Here is a 22,529-nt window from a genome sequence, read left to right as displayed (position 1 = left end):
GAACACCCCTCACCTCACCCTCCCCTTCAAAAAATGAATGAGAACCGGTGGTAACCTTCAGTCTGGGCTACTGTAAAAAACATGGCGGCCACCGTAGAGAGGACCCACTCCAGATGTTAATATAGTGTTTATATATAAAGCCTTCATTCTAGGGTAAAGAAAACAACAATTTGTACAATTTATATGAAACACACTAGTGAAAACATCACTAGGATTATTATAAATTCAATATCTGCCAATAGATCCCTTTCACCTACATCTTACACACTGGACCTTTAAGTCTTGAAATTCTGTAACATTTGATTTTACTAAAGGCCGGTGTAAATTCCAAATTCCAAGTAGTAAGAATGGGAAATATGAAACAAAATTGGGTGAATTTTCTATTCCTGCACTTCCAGTAGCATTGACTTTATGCCTGATGGCTTCACCTCAGGATCCCAGCAGAATTTAAAAAGCAACTAAGCATTTCTCTCCTTCAAACCAGCCTCTATAAATATTGCAGTGTTGTGTGAGCCTTAAGTTGACACCAGGTGACGAGTGCTGGGTAGTCTCTCACCTCCCCGGCACTGTGGCTGCGCTGGCGGCTCAGATGCTGGCGATGGGCCAGCAGCCCAGTCGAGCGAGAACTCTGGAGGGGTAGCCGTGGGTCGATGAAGGTCGTGGAGCGACAGTTGTGATCCACAAAGAAGGCCTGGAGATTGAGGTCCAAATACCCACTGTTATGCAAGGACAAACTACACTGTGTACACAAAAATGTATCTTCACATGCAGTGCATGGAAAATAAGGATTATAAAAAAAGGTTAAGGTAATCTTAGGTCAGGAGTCAATGTTTTGGGGTCTGTCGCACACACACACACCTTCCCAGTTTGGTCATGTTTCATCTCCCACCCTCGGGGAAGCTCCAGCTGCTTGTTGGAGAACATGTTGAGGAAGGTGACGAGGTCGCGGTTGTGCTGGTAGCGCTCAAAGTAATGAGCGTCCCGCCGCACCTTACTGATCATGTGCTTCAGGCAGGTGTTGCTCGTAAACATGCGGTAGGCACTCTGGACAGAGACGGCAGAGGGGGAGGTCATTAGAAAGAGATCGAAAACGCACTACAGAATAGCTTGGAGTCACATAACGTTCAAGATGGAGCCAATAACTTAATGATTAACATTTTTAAACTGAACTAAAATAAATTGAATGAAATAGATGATCAGAGATAGTCTCTCAGCTAGGTAATTACACTATAGAACCAGTGGTACATAAAGTATGTGTGTAGTCTATTTGATGTACTGTCAGTGTACAACCGGTTATATGTAACCTTCCTTGAATACTGTAATAATTGTATAATTAATGTTCTTCCTTATCAGGCTATAATACAATAATATCTGCTTTGAGACTTTAGTTCATTGCTGACTTATTGATTTCAACCATACTTTATAGACTGACTTTGAATTTTGATTCAGCTTAAATTCTATATTCTCTTAACAAACAGCTCATAATTCATTATTTAATGAACAATGTCACTAAATCATCGTTAACTGCATTAACTGATCATCCCTTAAAACCAACTGTAACTCATTACCTGTAGTAAACAATAGTTCTAATGTGCAGCGCTGCTTTATTACAGTACTGAATTACAGCACTAGATACTGAATATAGAGTGGCTAATCCAGGCAGCAGTTACAATGAAGGAGGCTCTGAGTTGTTTGGAGTGTTCAAAGCTGAACAGGTCAAACTACTAAATGGAAAAGAGTATGCAGACAGCTTGAACAATGTAAAAGAACTGCATGGTCAAAGGTGCTAGAGGAGGAGAAGCATATTACACTCACAGGGTTTGAATGCAGCACGGTGAAGAAGTCGGGGCTGCACAGGAACTTGGCGCTGGGTGACTGCAGCAGGAGAGAGAGGCGCGTGCGACCACTGCCGTGAGCGACTGCACTGTCTCGTCTGTATTCTGCAACAGAATCAACAAGGAGAGGTTAACCTAAACAGACAGTATGCTAGGCATAACTAGCATTTTATACCACCGATATAAACAAGACTGAGTCAAAACCTGGTATTTGACTTGTGTATTGTTAATGTATGAAATTGAGCACATAGTTGAAAATTGTTTTGGAACTGGAATACACCAATTCATATATTTACTGCGTCATATTTGCATTTTGCCTCATGTTAGCAAGTCATCTATGCAGAGGATGTTGCACCCTCTTAAGCCCTTCTTGACTTCTTAAGCCAAATTGTTATTTGTGAATATGGCTTATTCAAATGAAATTCGATTGATTGATTGATGTTTCAGCCTTTTATGTGTTTCAAATGTCAAGTTTAGCTGATCAGACATTTGCATCAACACAAACAGCTCCTCCGAGTAAAGTTCACCGTTGCAGTGCATACGTGAAAGCAGGATTTGTTTGTCACACGGCGCACACACTCAGTCATGGCCAGACTCGGCTGACCAATAACTTGATCACAAATCTAACTCACACAAGTCATCTGGGGATGTGGCGCAGAGTCATGGTAAGTCCAGTCAAAAAATAATGTAAACATTTTCCGACAGAATTCTGCTATTCGGAAACCTTTAAGTGTAAAATAATTGCTGTAATTTCACAAACCAGAAATGGAGTGGGGCATCAGGTCACTTTCTGGTTCAGGTGGTGGCTCAACAGGGGTTTCCTCTGTCCGATCAGTGTTTGTTATGGTCCTCCTGATGCTCTGGTATCTGTCATTCAGAGGGGAGTGAACATATAGTGTTCAGCAAAAAAGGTAGTCATAGAATAGACACATAGAATGAATATAATACACAGAATAGAATAGACACATTTACTGATTACCTAATTTCTATAAAAAAACAAAAAAAACAAAGGCTTTTGGAGTGGAGGGATAATATTATAGAAGCGTTCCCTATTTCAAGTTTTTGTATAATTGTTTTTTTAAATGTACATGAAGATTATATTAAGCGAAAACATACAACTTAGCCTAAGTCTCTGAGGGGACATTTTTTTAAGCATGCATTTTGTTTTGCCTATGGATCTTTGCCTATGAGACAGCGATTGATTGAAAATACATCACAGATAAAGTAAACATGAAGTTTAGTAAAGTATTGAATATACTTCTAAATAACAGCACTTACCATAAAAATAAGTATGCTGGATACATTACATTTCTCTTGTCAAAGCCTACCTGCGGTTGAGTTGCTCCATCTGCTGAATGGAGTTGGAGCGGGTGAGGCCCTGCGGGGCAGGAGGTCCAGTGGGACGCTGCCATGTGGTGGTCCTGTTCACATGGTCCACGAAGAAAATCCTCCCATGGCTGTCGATACGAGCCTCCCAGTCTGAGGAGCAATTATTAGTGCATACAAAGTAGATGTTTAATGCCTCATGGGAATATACAATATGCAAGTAGACAATGAATGACAGAGATGACATAAACATCTGACAAAGGTTCTGAAACTCCACTATGTATCAAGACTTTATATTCGGGTAGTCCAACACTGAAATCTCTAAATTAACATTTGCTGTGTCAGAGGATCAGTTACATCTTAAGACTTCATCCACATGGGGAACATGAATGTCTTTACAACATTTCAAGGAAAGTCATCTAGTTGTCTTAATATTTTACTTAAATCTATTGACGTAACTAATTAAAAAGTTAAGAGCTCACCAAAGTTATTGGGATTCATTCTCTGGATAACATCAATGTTAAAACATTTGAGGCTGTTATCAAGATAGAGGATCAACAAAGTCAGTGACAGAGGTTAGCATCCTTAAAGCCCTGCTGGTGTGGCTACAAAGGTTTGTAAAAGTCCATGTTCATTTTTTTGAAATATTTTTTCAGACATGTCTGATTACTGAGTGAGAAACCACTGTGTCAATTAGTCTCTGCATCATCAGGAGTTAATTTGTAGTCCAAGGCTTGTAGTTTTATTTCACTCCGTAGAACATGGACATGGACACATGGATATAAATACAAACACTGACACAACAACACATGGCAACAAAGATGGCATACACACATGAAGTAGAAAAACAATATGGTGCATGCAGACACACACACTCACTGGGGGGCAGAGGCTCGTCCACACGTTGGTATCGGTGGATGTCCTGACGTACAGAGGGGAGCGAACGTACAGGATGGCCGTTGACATGGGCACCTGAACATAGAAAACACACAAAAGACAGAGGGAAATATGTTTTGAAGAGCACTGTTGTTCAGTTCATTCTTTAAATTCACCTTTAGGACTCACAATTCAAATATCTCGCCAACAAAAGTGAACAAACTGAGTACCTTCCTCTCCATCTTGCTCTGAATCCAAAGACCCCGCCTCCTCATTTGGCTTTGTCGCCCCCCCTTCTGGTTCTTCAGCCACGCCCCCTGCAGCCTGGAGGCTGAGCCTCCTTACACTGAGTTCCTCAACCTCCTCCGGCGCGGTGGCTGCCGGAGCTTCTCCTTCAGCCTCAGTGACATCAGCTCGCCCACCCCCTTCATCATCTACAGCTTGCGGGATTGGTGAGGTGCTGGAAACTACATGTCCCCCTGGATCTATGGCTGTCTCTGCTCCCTCCTCCGCTTCCTACAAAATATCCCATAAAATTTAAATAAATAAATAATATCATATTAAAAAAACACGTGTCAACACAGCTGCCACGCTATTCACTTCCTATTATTTGTTGGTGGCAGTTATGAGCAAGTAAATGTAGCAATGCACCAACAAAGGCAGTGAATTAACAACAAGTATAATTTAAAATGTTGAAATATTTCAAAAGCATGAAAATTCCATAGCAGGTTTGTTAGATCTCAACAATAAATGCTAATTATTTAGTGAACAAACACATCATAAAAATATGTATTTGTTTGTTTACAAGAAAACCCAACAATATCAATCAATCCATCAATCAAATTTATAATTTCCCAACATGATCAAATTGGTAATAAATAAAACATGACAAACTAAATCTATATGAAATTTATTTCTAAGACTTGCTTACAAATATGTGCTGGTGTGGGTTGCTGGGATGGCAACAAATACTCAATGTATGCATGTATTGCTTCTCAATAGCAATAGTGGCCATCAGTTATTTGTTCAAGAGCTTGATGAACTCACCACAGCAGTGGTCAGGGTGACCGGACAGCTCTCTGATGATGAGAAGACTGTCTGTGGGGCTGTTGCCATGGAGCAGGTATCAATCTCTGATGAGGGTTCCTCGCCAGGCATCCTTCCTTCCTCAAGTATCTCTACACTCTCTAGCAAAGCATTATGGGACACAGCCTCTGTGAATGGACCCTCCTCTACCTCAGAAAATACATCTAGGTCCAAAACATCCCCCAAGTCAAGACCTGCCTCCACCTCCCCCTCAAGCGCTGTGTCATCCATCATAGCATCTGCACCGTCAGGCTCCTCTTCAAGCACGGGGGGCTGGAGCTGCTCAGGCGGTTGGAATTCCAGAAACGCGTCATCGTCATCTGGGCCGTCAACATCTGAAGCTTCTCCATTCATCAGTAGCGGTGAGAGCGGCACTGGAGTGATGTCATTGGCCCCCGACCTCTCATCATCTTCGTCTGAATCTATGTGCAACATGGCACTGAGCCTTGTGTGTGTGGGGAAGCTAGAGCGCAGTCTGGGTGAGGCTGCACCCAAGGGTCTTTCACCAGGACCCTTAGGGGCCTCAATAGCATCAAGGCCCTCACTGAATGATCTTTGGAGCATTTCATGGCCCGACAGGCTTACAGGCCCCACAAATCTAGCCGCAGCGCCCATAAAAGACAGGTCCTTTTCTGCGCAGGCCGTGGCCCCACCTTCCCACATGCCCTGTGAGCCCTGGGAGCCGGTAGGTGAGAGTCCCACAGAAACCACTCCTGGAAGGTGATGTGGCAGGTCCTCGTCATCAGATGGAGTCCCTGGTGCTCCGTTTAAGGATGAATTGCCAATGATAGAATCAGGAGAAGCACCTAGAGTGGACAGCAGAGGATGCATGTTGAAGAAAACAAATACATTTAAGTTTTATGTAAGAAATGAAAGTATAGTTTAAAGACAGAATTACCATCAGGCCCGGTTGAGGTGAGCTCCACTTTGAATTGCAACTGACCACTTACATGTTCAGTGGGCAGGCGCCGACACAGAGAGAAACTCACAGGCTGGACACTGGACAGAGAGAACAACATTTAGGTAATGTAGTAGATCCTGCTGACAGAGCTGAAGCTGGACGGTTTTATGTCAGTGATTATGGAGTATGTTCTGTGCATGCTTGTGTGTGTGTGTGTGTGTGTGTGTGTGTGTGTGTGTGTGTGTGTGTGTGTGTGTGTGTGTGTGTGTGTGTGTGTGTGTGTGTGTGTGTGTGTGTGTGTGTGTGTGTGTGTGTGTGTGTGTGTGTGTGTGTGTGTGAACTCATATTTGCCCGTTCATACCCAGGTATCTTTTCAATTAGCCGCTGCACAGGGATAGTCAGCTGGCCGAGGAAGCGTTTGATGATTGGTCGGCTTTTTGCAAATTTGTCCTTTACCTCAATATACAGGATGTCTGTCATTAGTGCTACAAATGTGTATTTCTGTAGAGAGGCAAAAACATATATGGTCAGAACATGCTAAATAATATATTGATAATATATTGTTTAAAAGAGTGTGTGTCCTTGTGTCCCCTGACTGATAATAAAGTGATGTGTAAGAGCACCTCTCCATGCCAGACAGGGTTGATGGTGTTAGCAATGATGGCTGATCGTCGTTCCTGTCCATGATGACTGAAGATGGGGAAGACGCTCCTCTTCCCTGGGTGGATGGACATCTTCAGGTATGGGTCCGGATTAAAAAACATGCCCTTCTTTAGGCCAGTGGCACGTAAATCTGCCACAAAAAAATTCAGACAGCAGTCTTAAAATCACAGGTTCAAATATCCAGGTAAAAAAGTGAAGGACTGTTTTTTATCATCTCGGCGTTTTGTATCAAAACGCCGAGACGATAAAAAACGGCCAACAGAGCAAAGCTGTTTGTGTGAGCAAGTTGAAAAATGATGCTCTGTTCATGTAAACTCATTGTGATACTGACTGAATCTTTTAGAAAACTTTCTCCTTCACTGTCAGGAAAACAAATTCCAGAAGACTACATCACTCAGTAGTCTTATGTAGTCTTATCTGTATTTGGCAGGCTTTGTTTTTTACATTTATTTAAAAGTTATGTACTCCATTTACAGATTTACTCTGGTTCGTTTTTGAGGATGATTACAGGAGAGGTGTGCCACTAAAATACGCACTTTTTAATTTCAGCCTAAATGTGTTCCAACACAAAAAAAAGGGTTAGCATCTCAAATCACCTGTCAATGTGAAGCTGATCAGTTTCCGAGGATGTTCGATGCCCACCTGCTCTGCCAGCCCCTCCACCTGAGAGAAGAGAAAATGTCTCACTTTACACAGCACAGGAAATATAACAGGACACGTTTATATTCCTAGGAAGATATATAACACACCTGTGTTAGTCCTTGTGATTTCAAATGAATATAAACACTAATACAACTTAAATCTAAATTAAATGTATTGTAGACTGTCAGCACTGGAGCAGCGCGGATGCACTGCTCATTGATGTTTTCAACAGAGAGAATTACATTGCTTACATGGGCAGCCTCGTGTCAGAGATCGATTCTGTCATATATGAGTATTTAGTCATCAATTGGACTATATGAAACATGGTATAGAAAAATGTCTGCCTGAATCAACAAATGCTAATTTCCCCATAGTCTTACATACGTAGACCTATGGTATCTCCACAGTGCGTCAGTCCTGAAGAATGGTCGGGCTGCAAACACTTTCATTCTGTTGTAGGGGGAAAATCCTGTGGCTTCAGGGGTGGATCTAGGGGCGGGGCCAGGGGGGCACTGGCCCCAGCTGAAATGTAACTGGCCTCTGAAGTGCCCCTGTCAGTAGTGTTTTAAAAAACTACACAATAAACAATAAATATGACAATTCTTTAAGAATTTTTATTTTTCTTAAACATGGAACAATTTTCCAAATCTATTCAATGATGTGTGGCTTTGCTCTCAGCTGTAGAGCTAGCAGTAAACAAAACTTACTGAGTCAGGAATTATGCATGGACATTAGACAGATAAGTGGCTCCTATGTGTGAATTGTGGCCCCTTTATGGCCCCCGGGTTTAGACAAATCCTAGATCCACCACTGTGTGGAACAACTAAAAACAAAACAAAACAACTAAAAACAACTAAAAACAGCAACAAATGTATGTTGACTGTGTGATGGCAGCATCCATTGCTTCTAATCCATTTGCATGTTGGTGGCAGCACAGAGGTTGCTCTCAGAGTTTGAACAGTAACAGGCCAGAAGTGGAAGGGGCAGAGAGTGTGGCCAGAGGATGGGGGCCCAATGGCAGGTTTTTAGCCACGACTGCATCTGGTGAGGCAGAGTACTTTACCCTTAATGATACAGCTGAGGCACCTTCACGAAGCACAATGAAGGGTCTTTTTAATGGAAATATACCAGGATCTCTGAATAAAAGGGACTTGAGCTAAAGCTTGAGACTCTACATGACTAAGAGATTACAGATTCTACAGTACCTAACCCATCTAACCTTCTTACTCACTCTTTCTCTTTCTTATATATACAAACGCACACGCACACGCGCACACACGTACACACACACTCACCAGGATGGCTGGATTCTTCACAGTGATGCAGGGGGTAGTGGCTCGCAGGCCTCCACTCACTCCATGGTAGTACTTAAAACAGATCTTGGTCTCAGCTGCAGAGGAAACGGCAAAGGGTTAAGGGATATGGAAACATTGCAAAAATGATCTTCCTATTGTTGGCTTTACTTCAGTTACACTGGGGACTGTGGAATCATGATTTCAATACGCTCAATTAAATGATCTTTCATATAGTGAGAGTGATTCTGAATTTGTGGGTAACATATTGTAACTTGTGATAGTTATTCATAAAACAACGTGAACGTGAGATTTGTTTCATACAAATATACATAAAACGATTCTTTTTTCCTTGTATGCCAGAAAAAACATTGACATTCTGGATGAGTAAATGTTTTACAATAATAAGAATTAAGTGATTTTCTTTATATTTTTGAATTGAATAAATCATATCATTGAGAACCATAACTTACGCTCAGTGAAGTAGGGCCCAACCTCAAGTCTCCACACAATCTGACCTTTCTGGGTGCCATTCACCCCTCTGTTCTTACAGTCCCACACATTGGATGGATTGGTTTCATCTGGAAAAAAAAGGACGTTGGTTAGCTTTGCAAGGTGCAGATTCTTGGTTCAGTCAAACCATGTTCTTGCTGTGTTGACATCCCTCCTGATATCAAACCAAACAATGTTAAATCAAACAACATTGCTCAAGCTGCAATGAAGCTGCTATGTAAAACTGCAACCAAGCTGCATCTGTTCAGCTTTTTAAGCATGCTTTGTCTGCACAGTCTTTCTTTAATCAGTGAATCTATTCCCAAAATAACCTCCCTACAACCTCTGAGCAGAAGGACAAACACCAAACTTCCTCTCAGTTAAAAACAGGGAGGGGGAATTCCGCTGTACGTAGCACTTTCGCACGCAGATTAATGAAGCACCAACCCCAGCTGACTGGTGGGAAGTTTCAAGGTATACAGGACTGTTACTGTTACTGTGTGTGTGTGTGTGTGTGTGTGTGTGTGTGTGTGTGTGTGTGTGTGTGTGTGTGTGTGTGTGTGTGTGTGTGTGTGTGTGTGTGTGTGTGTGTGTGTGTGCGTGCATGAGTATGAGCATGCCTGTGTGTGTGTGCGTGAAGGGGAGTGAAGGAGGGGAAGGCAGGTCGCTTATCATTGAGTGTCTGCTTAGTGGAGGAAAGCAGTAGCCCCTCTGGGGTATAAGACCCCGGAGCAGATAATAAGTCCTGGCAGCCTTATGATCGATATGAAGTGACCTGACACCTCGCCAGGCACCAGCAGTTTACACCATCTCTCCCCCACATAGGGTCCCATTTACAAGGGAAACTAATCCAAACAAATTAAGTCTTGGTGGTCGTCAGAAACATAACTAATCATTTGGTAAACAAGCTAAAATGACCATGATCATAGTAAACATAATAACATGGTGCCCAGAAACCACTGCTGTTTGTTGTACTCAGAGTTTGTATGACCTCTGGGGAAGTCAAAGACACCCATTGTTTTCAGAAATCCATTATTAACACAATAGATTTCCCTGAACAGCTCACAGGCTGCAGCTTTCCCTGAGCATCAATCACCTCACCACATCACGAGGAGGCAAATGTATGGACTTGAAAAAGAATGATGCTACTTTTCAAAATAATTTCCTTTTACATCAGGGCAGCAGGATGTCTCCAGTATGTATTTTAGGTGTGAAATTAGATATTCAGTCCTTTACAACTGAAGCAATGAATACCCCTAGTATGGGTTATGCTCCAAACACACTGCCTCCTACATTTCCAACAATCCAACCAATAGCATTTGACCCGTCCTTTCTTGATGAAAATCCACATTTCCTTCCAGTTTACTGGCAGGGTTCCTGGTACTGATCCTGTTTATTTTTGTTTCAAGAAAAACCTGAGATAAGCCAGGTGACATCATCATGGATAGTGTTTCACAGACTTTAGATAGACCTCCTTATAGCAGAGATAAAGTCATACTCTTGACAAATAAGCTGACCTTTGTGTGTAAAATGGATGGAAGGCCCCTTTAATATTTCAGTTTCTGGTTGCCTTAAACAAACATCATTTCCAATTAGCCCCCAACCATTGCAGGTTAAACATAAGCAAGTCGAGGGTTGGTTCAGACATGTCTGCGATAACAGCAGGACGGAGAGGATTTGCGGGGATGTGTATGTTTTTTTTTGTTTAGCAGCGATACAGTTTGTAAGTAATGATTTGCAAAGCTCTGCCACTTTTTCAAAATATTCATGGCGGATTCAGTTGTTTTGTACGCTGACAAATGATCACCTAACCCGGTCAAAGGTTTCAACTTGTAATACCAAGGTGGTCTTCGGCAGATCTCGTCATTTCTCTCAGAAACAAAATGCTGAATACGAGATTGCTTTAGGTTACAGGTGCTAATGTAAGGTGATGTCAGCTGTTTACTAAGTAAGCAAGACGGCATAAAATTCATAGATTGTTAAGACCAAATGTGCCAGTGGAACACAGTTACTGCTGTATTGCTTTTCACCCTGATGGACAGATCTGCAAGACAGTTTGAGACTGATAGCCCTCTTCAGCACACAGGTCAATGTATTTCCCCCTGTCAAATTCCTGTCTCTAAGCAGGATTAGCATTTATTATTGGAGACCACCCTGCTTGCCACTAAGACCTGTGTGGTTTGTGATGGTGTGTGTGTTATCGTACACCAAGGCAGAGCTGTTACATGTTGACTCAGCTTCCAGTCCTGTGTAAAGTCTCAACCGCTCCTGTTTCAGTATTGACTCAGAGATGGAAGCTCCTGCACAAGACTATACATGGCTACTCTCAGCTTCCAATAATAAAACACCAGGATCAGCTGATACGCTTTGAGGACAGGTAGGGTCAAGTTCGCTCTGGTCCCGAGTGGCTGCAAGTTTCCAAAAGAGTTCAGCAAAAAGAATTTGGGTGGAAAGCACATACAACAGACTAGTGTGAATATCACTGACAATTGTTGTGTTAAAACAAATTAACAAATCATGTTTTTATTTGTTTTGCTTGTTTCAGAATCCAAAACGGTGGTCTTAGAACAAACAACAAGACATCTCGGCAACTTAGATGCTGTTTTGTTGATGTTGTCGAGAGTGTTGAAAATGTAATTCTCACTCTATGATTGTTGCTTTGACTCATGTAAAAAATCCAGCCAATCCAAATGTAGCATGAAGTAGGTGTCACTTGTCACACATCTGCTATGGCCCAAAATTGACGATTACAAGCAGCCATATATTGCGAGTAAGGCTTCTACCATGCGACTACGTTTTTGTCTGAAAATTGCATTTCCAAACAAAACGATCTCTGGTCGCTTTTGGCTTAACCACAATCAATACTGAAAAATATAGACCAGCTAACTGCAGGTCTGGCATAGCCTCGCATACAGTATTTATTATAAGTACTCCTCAAGGATTTCCGTTCCAAGATGCACACTAACGGCACAGTTTTGAAAGAAAACTGTTCAAATATCATTTAAATTAGCTGCATTCAGGTATTTCATCTTGACTTGCATTTGCTTATGAGGACCTGTGACTTGACTTTAACCTATCTTCAAAAACATGAGAGGTAATATAGACCAAGACTTGAGATTTGACCTTGACCTGGCCAGAAGCTCTACTAGTAACAACATGAGTAAAGAAAATCAGCAAACCTATGTGGTACAGCCCGATCCAGTCGGTAGCATCCACTTCCTCCTTGATATCCCAGGATATGACGAGGTTCTGACCCCGGTTCAGCGTGTACTCCAGAGTGGACGCTGTAAGCGAGGAGCGACTGTGGGAGGTCACCAGGTCTGTATCACTGTTTGCACGTGGAAGCCCTATAGGACTGCTGATCACAGAGGCAGTATCAACAGCAGCCCCACCCCTCTCTGCCAGGGTCCGCAGGTTCTCTGGGCTAAGGGTGTGCCGGAGGTGGGGGCTGCGCCTTCTTGGAGCTGACAGGTGGTCGCGAACCCCCACAGCCAGGTTGGGTGGATTGTGGGAGCGGGTCCTGGGTGGGAGGACCGCTGTGGCCAGGGACGGACGCATGTCTGTGTCTGGTGAAGAAACAGCTACAAGAAGTAAAAAAAGTTGACGAGAAGCCCAAGAAGTCTTATTGACTGCTGATGTGATGATGCATTTTGCTGTTTTCGACTTGCTGACTCATCTTAAACTCTCTTATTTCAACAGTGAGAGTTAGTTTGAAGTTGTCGTGACTTGATAGGAGCCTTAAAAATAATGGGGCGATCTCCTCTACTCATAGACCCCGGATATCTGCGCGTTTGTTCCATGCATCACAACAGAACTGACGCAGTTGAAGATATCCACAAAAGTCACGATGTTTGCCGCTCTTATTCCATGTTATCCAATGGCAACTGGAACCTGTAGATGGGGAAAGAGGGAGAGACAGAGAGAAATCAGTGAGTGACAAATTTGCTGCAACACAACAGAAGCAATAATTGTAAACTGTGGGTTGCCCCCAGCAAATGACTGAACAAGCATTAGTCACCATTCAGGTTGTTTGCTGTCAAAAAACCTGTCACCAACACGAATAATCCTGCACAGCCATTCCTCTCTGTCCTTTCTTCTCTGACATCCCGTTAACAACGAAGGAGGACATGTGTTTCAACTGTGAACAATTTGTTATATTTTTAGAACACATTTAAGTTATTTTTATTGGTTTATTGCTGACACAATGTTCTGTTTACTTCTCTGAATGATTAATGAAACACTTAATGAAAGTCTATATGATTGTCTTGCTGCTACAAACACTACCCCCTGTGGAGAAGCGTAAACTGAAAATATCTAATTTGAAATCCATTATGTCTGTGAGACTACTGGAAAAAGAAATGCATGAAATGTTCTCTTAACCCTCACATACACACACACACACACACACACACACACACACACACACACACACACACACACACACACACACACACAAACATCTTTGCAGCTGCGTTTCTGGCGTTTCTGTAAGTGCAGAATGCCTCAGTAAAAACAGAGAAGGGAGACGTGCAGCTGTATCTGCCTCCCAGGAAGCTCTTCAATTAACAGTAGCCAGTTTGGGAAATCTCTGGGGAGCGCTGTCAGAGTCTCAACCACAGCCAGCTCGTTATTTAAGGACGGATAGCATGTTCCTTCACAATCTGCTGGTTTAAAATGGTCTGAGAAGCTGTTTTTTTTACCAAAAGGTTTGGTAACATTCAACAAATATGTGCTGGGTGCACTCAGTGAAAAACCAAGTGGGCTACATGTGTGAAACGTCTCAAAAACTGAGCTGTCCAGTGATGCACGTCTACGGTAAATTACTCGGAAAGTGCAGTGCCAATTTTGGTGAGATTTGGACACATGATTCGTTCACTGTATGAATAAAAAGGTGACCAGCACCCTGTAGGAGTCAGTGGGGTTGGGGCAGGTGTCTTCAGTCTGCGGACTGAGTTGAACATGTCTTCTTCTTAACCTCAGAAAAACTACAGCAACGGTCTCCAACTGGGTCAAATAATCAGTCAATCAAAATGTATTTGTACAGCCCATATTGACAAATCACAATTTGTCTCAGTGCTTAACAAGGTGCGACATCCTCTGTCCTTCACCCTCAACAAGAGTAGCGAAAACTACCCCCCAAAAAAGTAAAGAAACCTCACAGAGAGCCACATGTGAGGGATCCCTCTCCCAGGGCGGACAGAAGTGGAACAGATGCAGCATGTAACTGAACACATCAACAAAATTACAACAAACAGCGGGTCATCGGACTGACACACAGACACACAATCTCCATCCTGGCAACAACATGCCTTAATGCTTGTGCTTGCTCATTGTTGGAACTGTTGAGTTTCTCTATAATTTTTTAAGGTCTTGACCTTACTTTGTAAAGTGCCTTAGGTAAATGTATGTTATGATTTGGTGCGATACAAATAAAATTGAATTGAATTGAACTAAACATTCATAGAATCACTTCCACTTTATAAAGTTGTCTTCAAAGTAAAACCACAACATTTGTTGTGTTGCTGCAATGCTTTTTACCAAGCTGAATTACAGAGTTGTGAACTTGGGTCTCAAGATTGTGCCGGTTGCTTAACAGAAATCTGAAATAGTCAACATTTTATTAAAATCTTCACTGCAGATAAACCAGGTAAGACCATTGAGTGTATGTAAAAAGCTCTGCACACAACGTTCATCATGCCAACAATAAAAAAGTGACGGTATATTGTAGAACTGTTTGAGGAGGACTCACTAAAGACAAAGACTAATTCTGATGTAGCTCCAGGGCATTTACACAGGACAAGAGAAACGCCCATTCCAAACAGGCATGTTTAGAACAGGCCCTGCATTAGTAGAGGACAAATAACCATTCCCTCTCACATTCACATCTACGGTCAATTAACCTAACCCTAATCTGCAAGTCTTTGGACTGTGGGGAAGCCGGACTAACCAAAGAAAACCCACACTACCACAGGGAGAACATGCAAACTCCACACTGAACTGGGAACCTTCTTGATGTGAGGTGACAGTGCTAACCACAGCATTACCATGCTGCCCTTAGCGTTAAAGGTTAAATATGAAAAGAAAAATGGATCTTGTTAGTAAAGTAATACAACAGTTACTTTACGGTACAATATTGTTTCCGTCCCTGAAACAGGGAAGACAGCTAGTTGACCTCCTTCACTCCTGCCATCAATACTGTGGACTCTACAGATCGCCTAGCTAGTGTTGTGCCAGTTCACACTTAAAATGAACTAGTTCAAAGTGGAGGAGGAAGAAGGAGAAGTGACGTTCACTCTCGCTGGAGTGAACGTCACTCACGTTCACGTTCATCGTATGAAAACTGATTTGTTCACGAAAAATATGAACATAAACGCACATGCACAACACTGCGCCTAGCAATAACACTAAGCTATGGGTCGTAATAAGCTGCTGCACAGATGACTTAAGCGGTAATTAGAGGACAGTCTCTCTGTCTATGCCCCTGGGGAGGCAAACCTCATAGTTTGAAAAATACTTCTTGTGTACAATGTGTACAATGGCGCCCATTTTTGTTCAATACCTCTTTACTTCAATGTGCTCTCTGCCTTCCCTCCACTACACACTGCACCCACTAACAACTTCCTGTAGAGTAGCTATAAAAAGTGACAGGAAGAGAAAATCTAAGACCGACTTAAAAACAGTTGGTAAAAATGTCCAAGCTACAGTCTCTTCTATGGAGTGAGATAATCTTGCATGCACAAAAAATCTAGACTGAATGTTTTTGGTATGGATTGGACTGGCTTTGACTTTTAGTTAAATTCAGTTTCAAATTCTCCTAATTTATTTCTCTTTTAAGACACATAAAAAAGCTTTTATCATTTGATGTCTATGACTTTTATTATTTGTATCTTTATTATTATTATTTCATTACTATGATTGTTTGTGAATATGATATTTTGTTTTGTTTTGTTTGTTGTAAAGCACTTTGTTACTTGTATTGAAAAGTGCTATATTATTTTACTACTAATACACACTAGAACATTATATAACTCATCTACATCAAGTTTTACACATGTGCCAGGCATGACAAAATGCTGCAGATGGAAAAATTACTATGATAAAATTTTCATGATAAATGAAAAATATGAACAATAATATACGGCTCTTATGTATGGCTCTTATGCATCTGAATCAATTCACTTTGCATTTCGAACTGACTGAGAGAAATGATGAACTGGCCACTGGGCTGATGTATGTGGATTGGCTGCATTTCTAGATAACTCAGGCCTGATATTGAAATAAGATCTGCTGTAATTGACATGAGGAAAGCCTGGACATCCCTGACTCGACAAGATTACCAGAGCATGGCTACATCACACTCACACACACACACACACACACACACACACACACACACAAAACGCATTCAGGGATTTATGACGGAATAAAACCTTAATCACAGTTGCAGGAATACGTAAATCCTCCTCACGTGTGCACATGGCCTCATAGAGTCATATAGCATCAGCAGGGAGGGGCCAGTTCCATAAACAAGCAGGAGCTTATTCAGTTAAAGAAGAAACAAAAATCTGTGTACATGTAACTGCTGAAGATGCCACAGCTGCACCTATCCCCACTCAGACAAGAGGGGACAAGAGGTCGGTCTAAGAGCACCAACTAAAGCATGACCTCAGGAAAGGCCACTGAGTTGATTCAATCTGGACTCATGCCAGTGCTTTTTCTTCTAAAACGTTCCAACTTCCCATTATAATCCCAATTCAAGCGCTCTGTAAAGCTTTGACCTGATGCGGGATTAGTGACGGATTCTCAGAAAATGGATGTAGATAAACAAGGTGTTCTGTGAGTATCCAAAATTGACAAATGTGCTTCTATTTCTAACCATTCTGTGGGATGATGGTAAATTTGACACCTGTCTTGCTTAGCCCGTCATTTGAGCACTGTTCTGTTATCAGGCACCAAGTACTTCGTACTCGGCACCACTGTGCAATGAATACTAAAAAGAAGCACATCTGCAGCAGTATAATTTACACAGCATGGCAGAATTGGATGGATTGTTGTTTTTTTCATCAAACTTTCATAGAACCGGCTGTCATAGAAGATTTCAACGTATCCATCTTTTTTTCTGAATGCAGAGGCTGAGTCACTCAGTCATGTCTCGTGTCCCCTGTGACAGTCATTACGGGCAGACACCATCATAGCAATATGTCTGTCCACCTCCTTTTACACACCTCATGCCAAGAACAAGACTTATTGAACCCTCACAATTGCAAGCTGATGCACAACTCTCCTCTGCACAACCCCCCCACACACTGTGTGTTGAAAATATTATTTTACCATAACTGATTAATATATACTGCAGTGTAAAATTGCGTCCATTAATCACTGAATGTGCATGTTTCAGTGTGTGGATTTTTACTGCGTTATCTCAAGTTGATCGAAAGAAAATTTGGATCATTCGTCCTTCTCACTAGTACTGTTTGTGTTTCAATGCCTGATGTATCTCTATAGCTCTACTGTTGTCAGATGACTATTAAAAACACACCATAACCCACATGGTCACATGTTCCTTCATTACCATGCACACACTGTAGTTCATCCCCCCATGCTCTCTTACATATGTATTAATACACAGCAGAGAATATTTGTGAGGCTCCAGAATATTTTGATGGACATATTTTACTATAAATGAAATTGAAATTATCAAGAGATTAGTCCATAATGAAATTAAGCACTAGTTTTAGCTCCCACAGGATATATGTTGTCATTTAGATGCTGTGATGTCAGTGAAGGGATTCCTTCGTCATTCACATACACTTTCTCTTTCTCCATCTGTGTCTGTGTGTTGGTCGTTGTCGGTGTCAGCAGAGGGACCCCTCTGTGCCCCTGTGGAGGTGACTGCAGTACTTTACAGCCTGACAGAACGGACACCTTGGGGAGCTGGCGCACACGCACACGCACACACACACACACACACACACACACACACACACACACACACACACACACACACACACACACACACACACACACACACACACACACAGTGGCACTACGGTCTGGTTGTGTCTCACTGACACATAAAGTTAATAACAAAACACAAACAGCTTGAGGAAGCTTCCTCATGCTGTTTCCTGACTCGGACGATGGAATTTCATAGCCGAGGCAAAGAAACACAAAACTACCTCCTCACTGAGCTCCAGATGAACCTAAGTGTGGAATATAGACTAAGGGTCTGCCTGACTACAACTCGCTGCAGTGAGGCCTCACTGGAGGATGCAGCTTTGTGAGTCATTCTGAGAGAACACGGGCTACAGCCCTGGTCTCAGTGCGTCCCCACTTCCCAGAAAAAACGCAGCTCTGTCCCACTCAGAGTATTTCTTTAAACACATCACCCAGAGTCTAGGATGAGTCACTCCTCGGGAGGCATCCCTCCCTGACAGGCCCAAAATGGAATTTAAGCGGGAAGATTGACTAATATGGCTCTCTCCAAGTTTAGAATGCTGACCTATCAATAAATGGGAAAGTGGGTTGTACATTGATTTATGAATGGCATAAAAACTGTACCCAGACATATTCTATGCAGGAGTATACTGTGGATCTTCTAGAAGCATTTGAGCTGCTGAACAGCTCTTCAACCCATATTTAAGAATCAGTTTTGGCTAAAGCAAGGACTATGGGATCATCACAATTTCAGGTTGTGCATCCAGTGCTCATTGCTCAAACCCACATTACTGTGTTGTAAATTCACGAGGTTTTCAAAAATGCTGAATTTGTCAGACTGGATATGAGGGAAAATGTGTCTCAAATGATACACCAGAAATGTTTAGAATACTTCAGTTTGATGAAGAAGTGGAGCCATAAATGAATAAATACATGAATATTAAAAAAATGTAAACATCACATAGCTTCAATAGAGAGTATATCTAACAATGTAATACATTATTGTATATGTAACAATATACAATAACAAAGTGTGGCCTAAGATCTTGTTAACAACCTCAAAGCCACTTCAGGTTAAACAAAGGGAGACTACTGTAGTTTAAGGTGTTAGTGATGGATTAGTAATGACCTGTAGATAAAGCCATGAAGCCATTAGTGACATCACTACAGGGTGACACAACCTCTATGTTCTTCTCCCATTTTACCTCCTGACTCATTGGCTAAAATCAATTAGCTAAAACACTCTACAGGCTATACAGTCATAAGCAACATTTTAGATTTATGATAATCAATCAAGCACATCACTACACTTAAATCAATACATTACATAAAGTGTCATCATTGTGACTGATACTCTAATACAACTCTCTGTAAAAACGTCTGATTACATAAGGTTGCATGAAGAGTAGGGTATAATATAAATATAATGTAGTTTGTCATTTACTAAAAGATCAGTACTAAATTTCATATTGTCTTCTAACACAAGACCGCAAATCTGAAGACAGCTTTCAGTACTTGGTGCAACAGATACATTATAGTGGGTAATCAATAGAAGCAGAGATTCAGTGGTCAGCATGTGTTGCATATGGGCATTGTCATTTTCGCCTAAGATCAAATTCTGAATTAGGTTTAGTTTAGTTGTGTACATGCTCTGGTTCATACAGATACTAGATTTCCTGATTGAATGACGATAATATGAGTGAATCACTTATGTGGGAATATTCAATATAAATAAACTTTGAATAAACAGGCGACCAGAGCTCTGTAGCAGTCAGTGGGGGTGGGACAGTGTGTTCTTTTATGTCATTGGATAAAGTACAGCAGTGGTCGGCCACTAAGTCCTATGACTAAGTCAAACCACGGGTCAAATCGCTGCCAGATCATTTTGATGATTCGTTTTTCTTATTTCACCATATCAGACAGACACAGACATTCACAGCTGACACGGGTGCAGATCTCCATCATGTCAGCAACATTCATAGAATAAATTCCACTTTAGCAAGTTGTCTTCAAAGTAAAAGTAAATTTGTTTTGTTGCTATGATGTTTTCTATCGAGCTGAATTGCAGAGCTTTTATTTTGAGAAGGGGTGTGAACTTGGGTCTAGCTGATTGCTTAACAGACCTCTGAAATAACCAACATGCAAGTTTCATTACATGAAAAACAATGACAATAAAATAGTCATTGCAGAATAAACCAGGATGACCATTAAGTTTTCTAATTTCACTCTACACCAAAGATTATATAAAAGCTCTGCACACAACGTTCAGCATACAAACAATAACAAGTGAAAGTATATTGTGGAACTGTTTGATGAGGGATCACTAATGGCACTTAATGATTTTGAAGTATCTCCAGAGCATTAACACAGGACAAGCAAACAGCCCATTCCAAACAGGCAGGTTAGGAAAGTGCTCTGCATTAGTAACGTTAATGATATAGCCTCTTTCACAAAAAAAATTTTTTTTTGCCATATCACAGTAGGAAAAGCACAAGAGTAAAAACAGAGATTACCAAATTCCATTCAGCTGCTTCAGTCTTGTTGTGCTGGTGTTTTTCTCCCTGTCACACTGTCACGGCCTCCAATGACACTGGAACTGATCAGAGCCGTCATTATTCTAACTGGAAACATTTAGTCTGACTATAAGTCAAAATGTCTGCTTTGAAAAAGGTCTACTTAAACATTCCTACACATGTGTGATTGGACCTCTGCCCAGGTACAACGTTGGGCGGATCCAAGTTGAAAATGATGTGCTCATAAGAAGTATACTGAGGTAAGTTATCTGTGTCTGGAACAAAACTACCACAGGGAGATGTCAGTGAAGAGCGGTTTGTTCACACCAGCACATCCTTGAGAGGAGGTCTAATCAGGTGACATTAGTGAGCAACACTTTTAAAGGGACAGTCCACTGTGCTCGGTGGGTTTCCAGAGTGACACTGCTTTGATCCCACAGTTTGATCCCTTCAGTCTGCTCTGTGGTGATGTTGGTCACACAGGACAACAGATCGGAGTAAACCTGCTTTGAAACATAACAGTTGTGTGTAATTGAGGTTCTCTTCAGTTGTACAGCTGTGCATGTTTGGAGTGCAGACTATGTTTTGTTTATAAATTGAACAGTGCAGTCAAAATTGATTTCCCTATCTTGCCACACACCTTCCTTGACTTTGGGGTGTAGCAGCAGAACACGGTTTTCAGTTCCCTCACTTACCTATTTCCCCTCACCCTGTAGTCCTTCATCCACGGCTCAGAAACTTCCTCATGTATATCTACTCATCAGATCTCAGACACATCTGCCACTATGCGCAGGCTGGACAGTACCAAAACCAACCAAATCTGTATTTCTGCTTGTTGCAATTCATCTCAGGATTTATGCATCATATTTTAGACATTTTGTGCGTGTTCAGATTTAAACAAAACCTGCATTGAAAGCAAATCACAATGGGGAAAACGTAGGAGCAATTTAGACACTGGAAGATGTCAAAGGGGATTTTTAAAGACACTGCAGGCTCATACGACTGTACCGCAGAACCATTGGGTTAGGGTGACCACAAAATGATTTAACTGTTTATAAACAGAAATGTGCATCGGGTGGTTAACCGGAGTACTCTGTGGACCACTGAGCATCTCCGCACCTCCGAGATACAGAGATTTGAAGGTAACCCCCTCTTATGACAAAATCACGTCAGCAGAAATCACGTTACATAACAGTTCTGCTCCAAGTTTAATCATTTCGAGCCAGTGCATGCGCTGCCAAGGCCGCGCACGGACGCTTGGCGCACATGACTGAGCATGCAGGCCACACAGGGACCGCACTGGCGGAATGTGCAGGTGTCATCGCTCGCTATTGGATTACTGTGGGAATTCCCTACGTCATCTTCTTAATGCATCTCCTTCATAAGGCGCATACATGATGAACACAAACAAATCCCATCGATCAGTAATCCCCTTCGAAACTAAACTACAAGAAACACACAACACGATGCGCATTGGACGACGCAGCGGTTGTTAAATGACAAAATCCCGCTGTTTCTGAGAACGATCATGACAGTCCTCATCATCACCGTCACCGTCGGTGCTGGAAGCCATGAACACCTACACGCTCACCCCTGGGTGCCAGAGCTTACCTTTGGCGCAGAGCTGCGGGACGGAGGCAAACGGCGAAGCCCGCTGGTGGTGACAGCGCCGCCACCGAACACCTGCTCCGTGGATTCTGCGCGGGGATATCACGGTCCAGGTCCTTATCCCTGCAGTCCAAATGAGGCGAGACGGGCGGGGTGCCGCGCTATGCCCCCCTCCTCCTCCTCCTCCTCCTCCTCGCTCTCTCCCTCCCTCTCAGATCCAGAGCCAGGGCAGCTTTGGGCTCGGAGTCACGTATCGAGACGGTATCCCTGTGAAAAGCGGCTGCGCTGGAGAGACACCACGGCCCAGCTCGGCAGCAGCGTCCAGAGGTGTGTGCATCAACTCCGGCAGCACCTCCCC

The 22,529-nt window shown here is 42.2% G+C and overlaps 1 protein-coding gene across 2 annotated transcripts in view; it reads right to left on the bottom strand.

The window, feature by feature from the left end:
• The window catches only part of hecw2a (HECT, C2 and WW domain containing E3 ubiquitin protein ligase 2a), a 37,239-nt gene extending 14,710 nt beyond the window's left edge, over positions 1 to 22,529 (bottom strand). Inside the window, exons 1-16 of one of the 2 annotated variants that reach the window (XM_035175566.2) lie at positions 22,175 to 22,529; positions 12,293 to 13,004; positions 9,095 to 9,202; positions 8,625 to 8,719; positions 7,284 to 7,350; positions 6,648 to 6,817; positions 6,386 to 6,525; positions 6,022 to 6,122; positions 5,085 to 5,929; positions 4,268 to 4,553; positions 4,041 to 4,133; positions 3,164 to 3,314; positions 2,596 to 2,702; positions 1,816 to 1,940; positions 859 to 1,044; positions 557 to 691 (exon numbers count right to left, since the gene is read on the bottom strand). In XM_035175566.2, the coding sequence (XP_035031457.2) occupies positions 557 to 691; positions 859 to 1,044; positions 1,816 to 1,940; positions 2,596 to 2,702; positions 3,164 to 3,314; positions 4,041 to 4,133; positions 4,268 to 4,553; positions 5,085 to 5,929; positions 6,022 to 6,122; positions 6,386 to 6,525; positions 6,648 to 6,817; positions 7,284 to 7,350; positions 8,625 to 8,719; positions 9,095 to 9,202; positions 12,293 to 12,671 (2,988 nt within the window). In that variant the 5' untranslated portion in view covers positions 12,672 to 13,004; positions 22,175 to 22,529. The remainder of the gene's footprint in view (positions 1 to 556; positions 692 to 858; positions 1,045 to 1,815; positions 1,941 to 2,595; positions 2,703 to 3,163; positions 3,315 to 4,040; positions 4,134 to 4,267; positions 4,554 to 5,084; positions 5,930 to 6,021; positions 6,123 to 6,385; positions 6,526 to 6,647; positions 6,818 to 7,283; positions 7,351 to 8,624; positions 8,720 to 9,094; positions 9,203 to 12,292; positions 13,005 to 22,174) is intronic. The other variant, XM_035175565.2, reaches the window with a different exon arrangement.

The sequence above is a fragment of the Hippoglossus stenolepis genome, chromosome 13, assembly GCF_022539355.2.
Source record: "Hippoglossus stenolepis isolate QCI-W04-F060 chromosome 13, HSTE1.2, whole genome shotgun sequence".
Lineage (NCBI taxonomy): Eukaryota > Metazoa > Chordata > Actinopteri > Pleuronectiformes > Pleuronectidae > Hippoglossus > Hippoglossus stenolepis.
The sequence above is the reverse complement of the archived record's forward strand: the minus strand, read 5'-3'. Positions and strand labels throughout refer to the sequence as shown.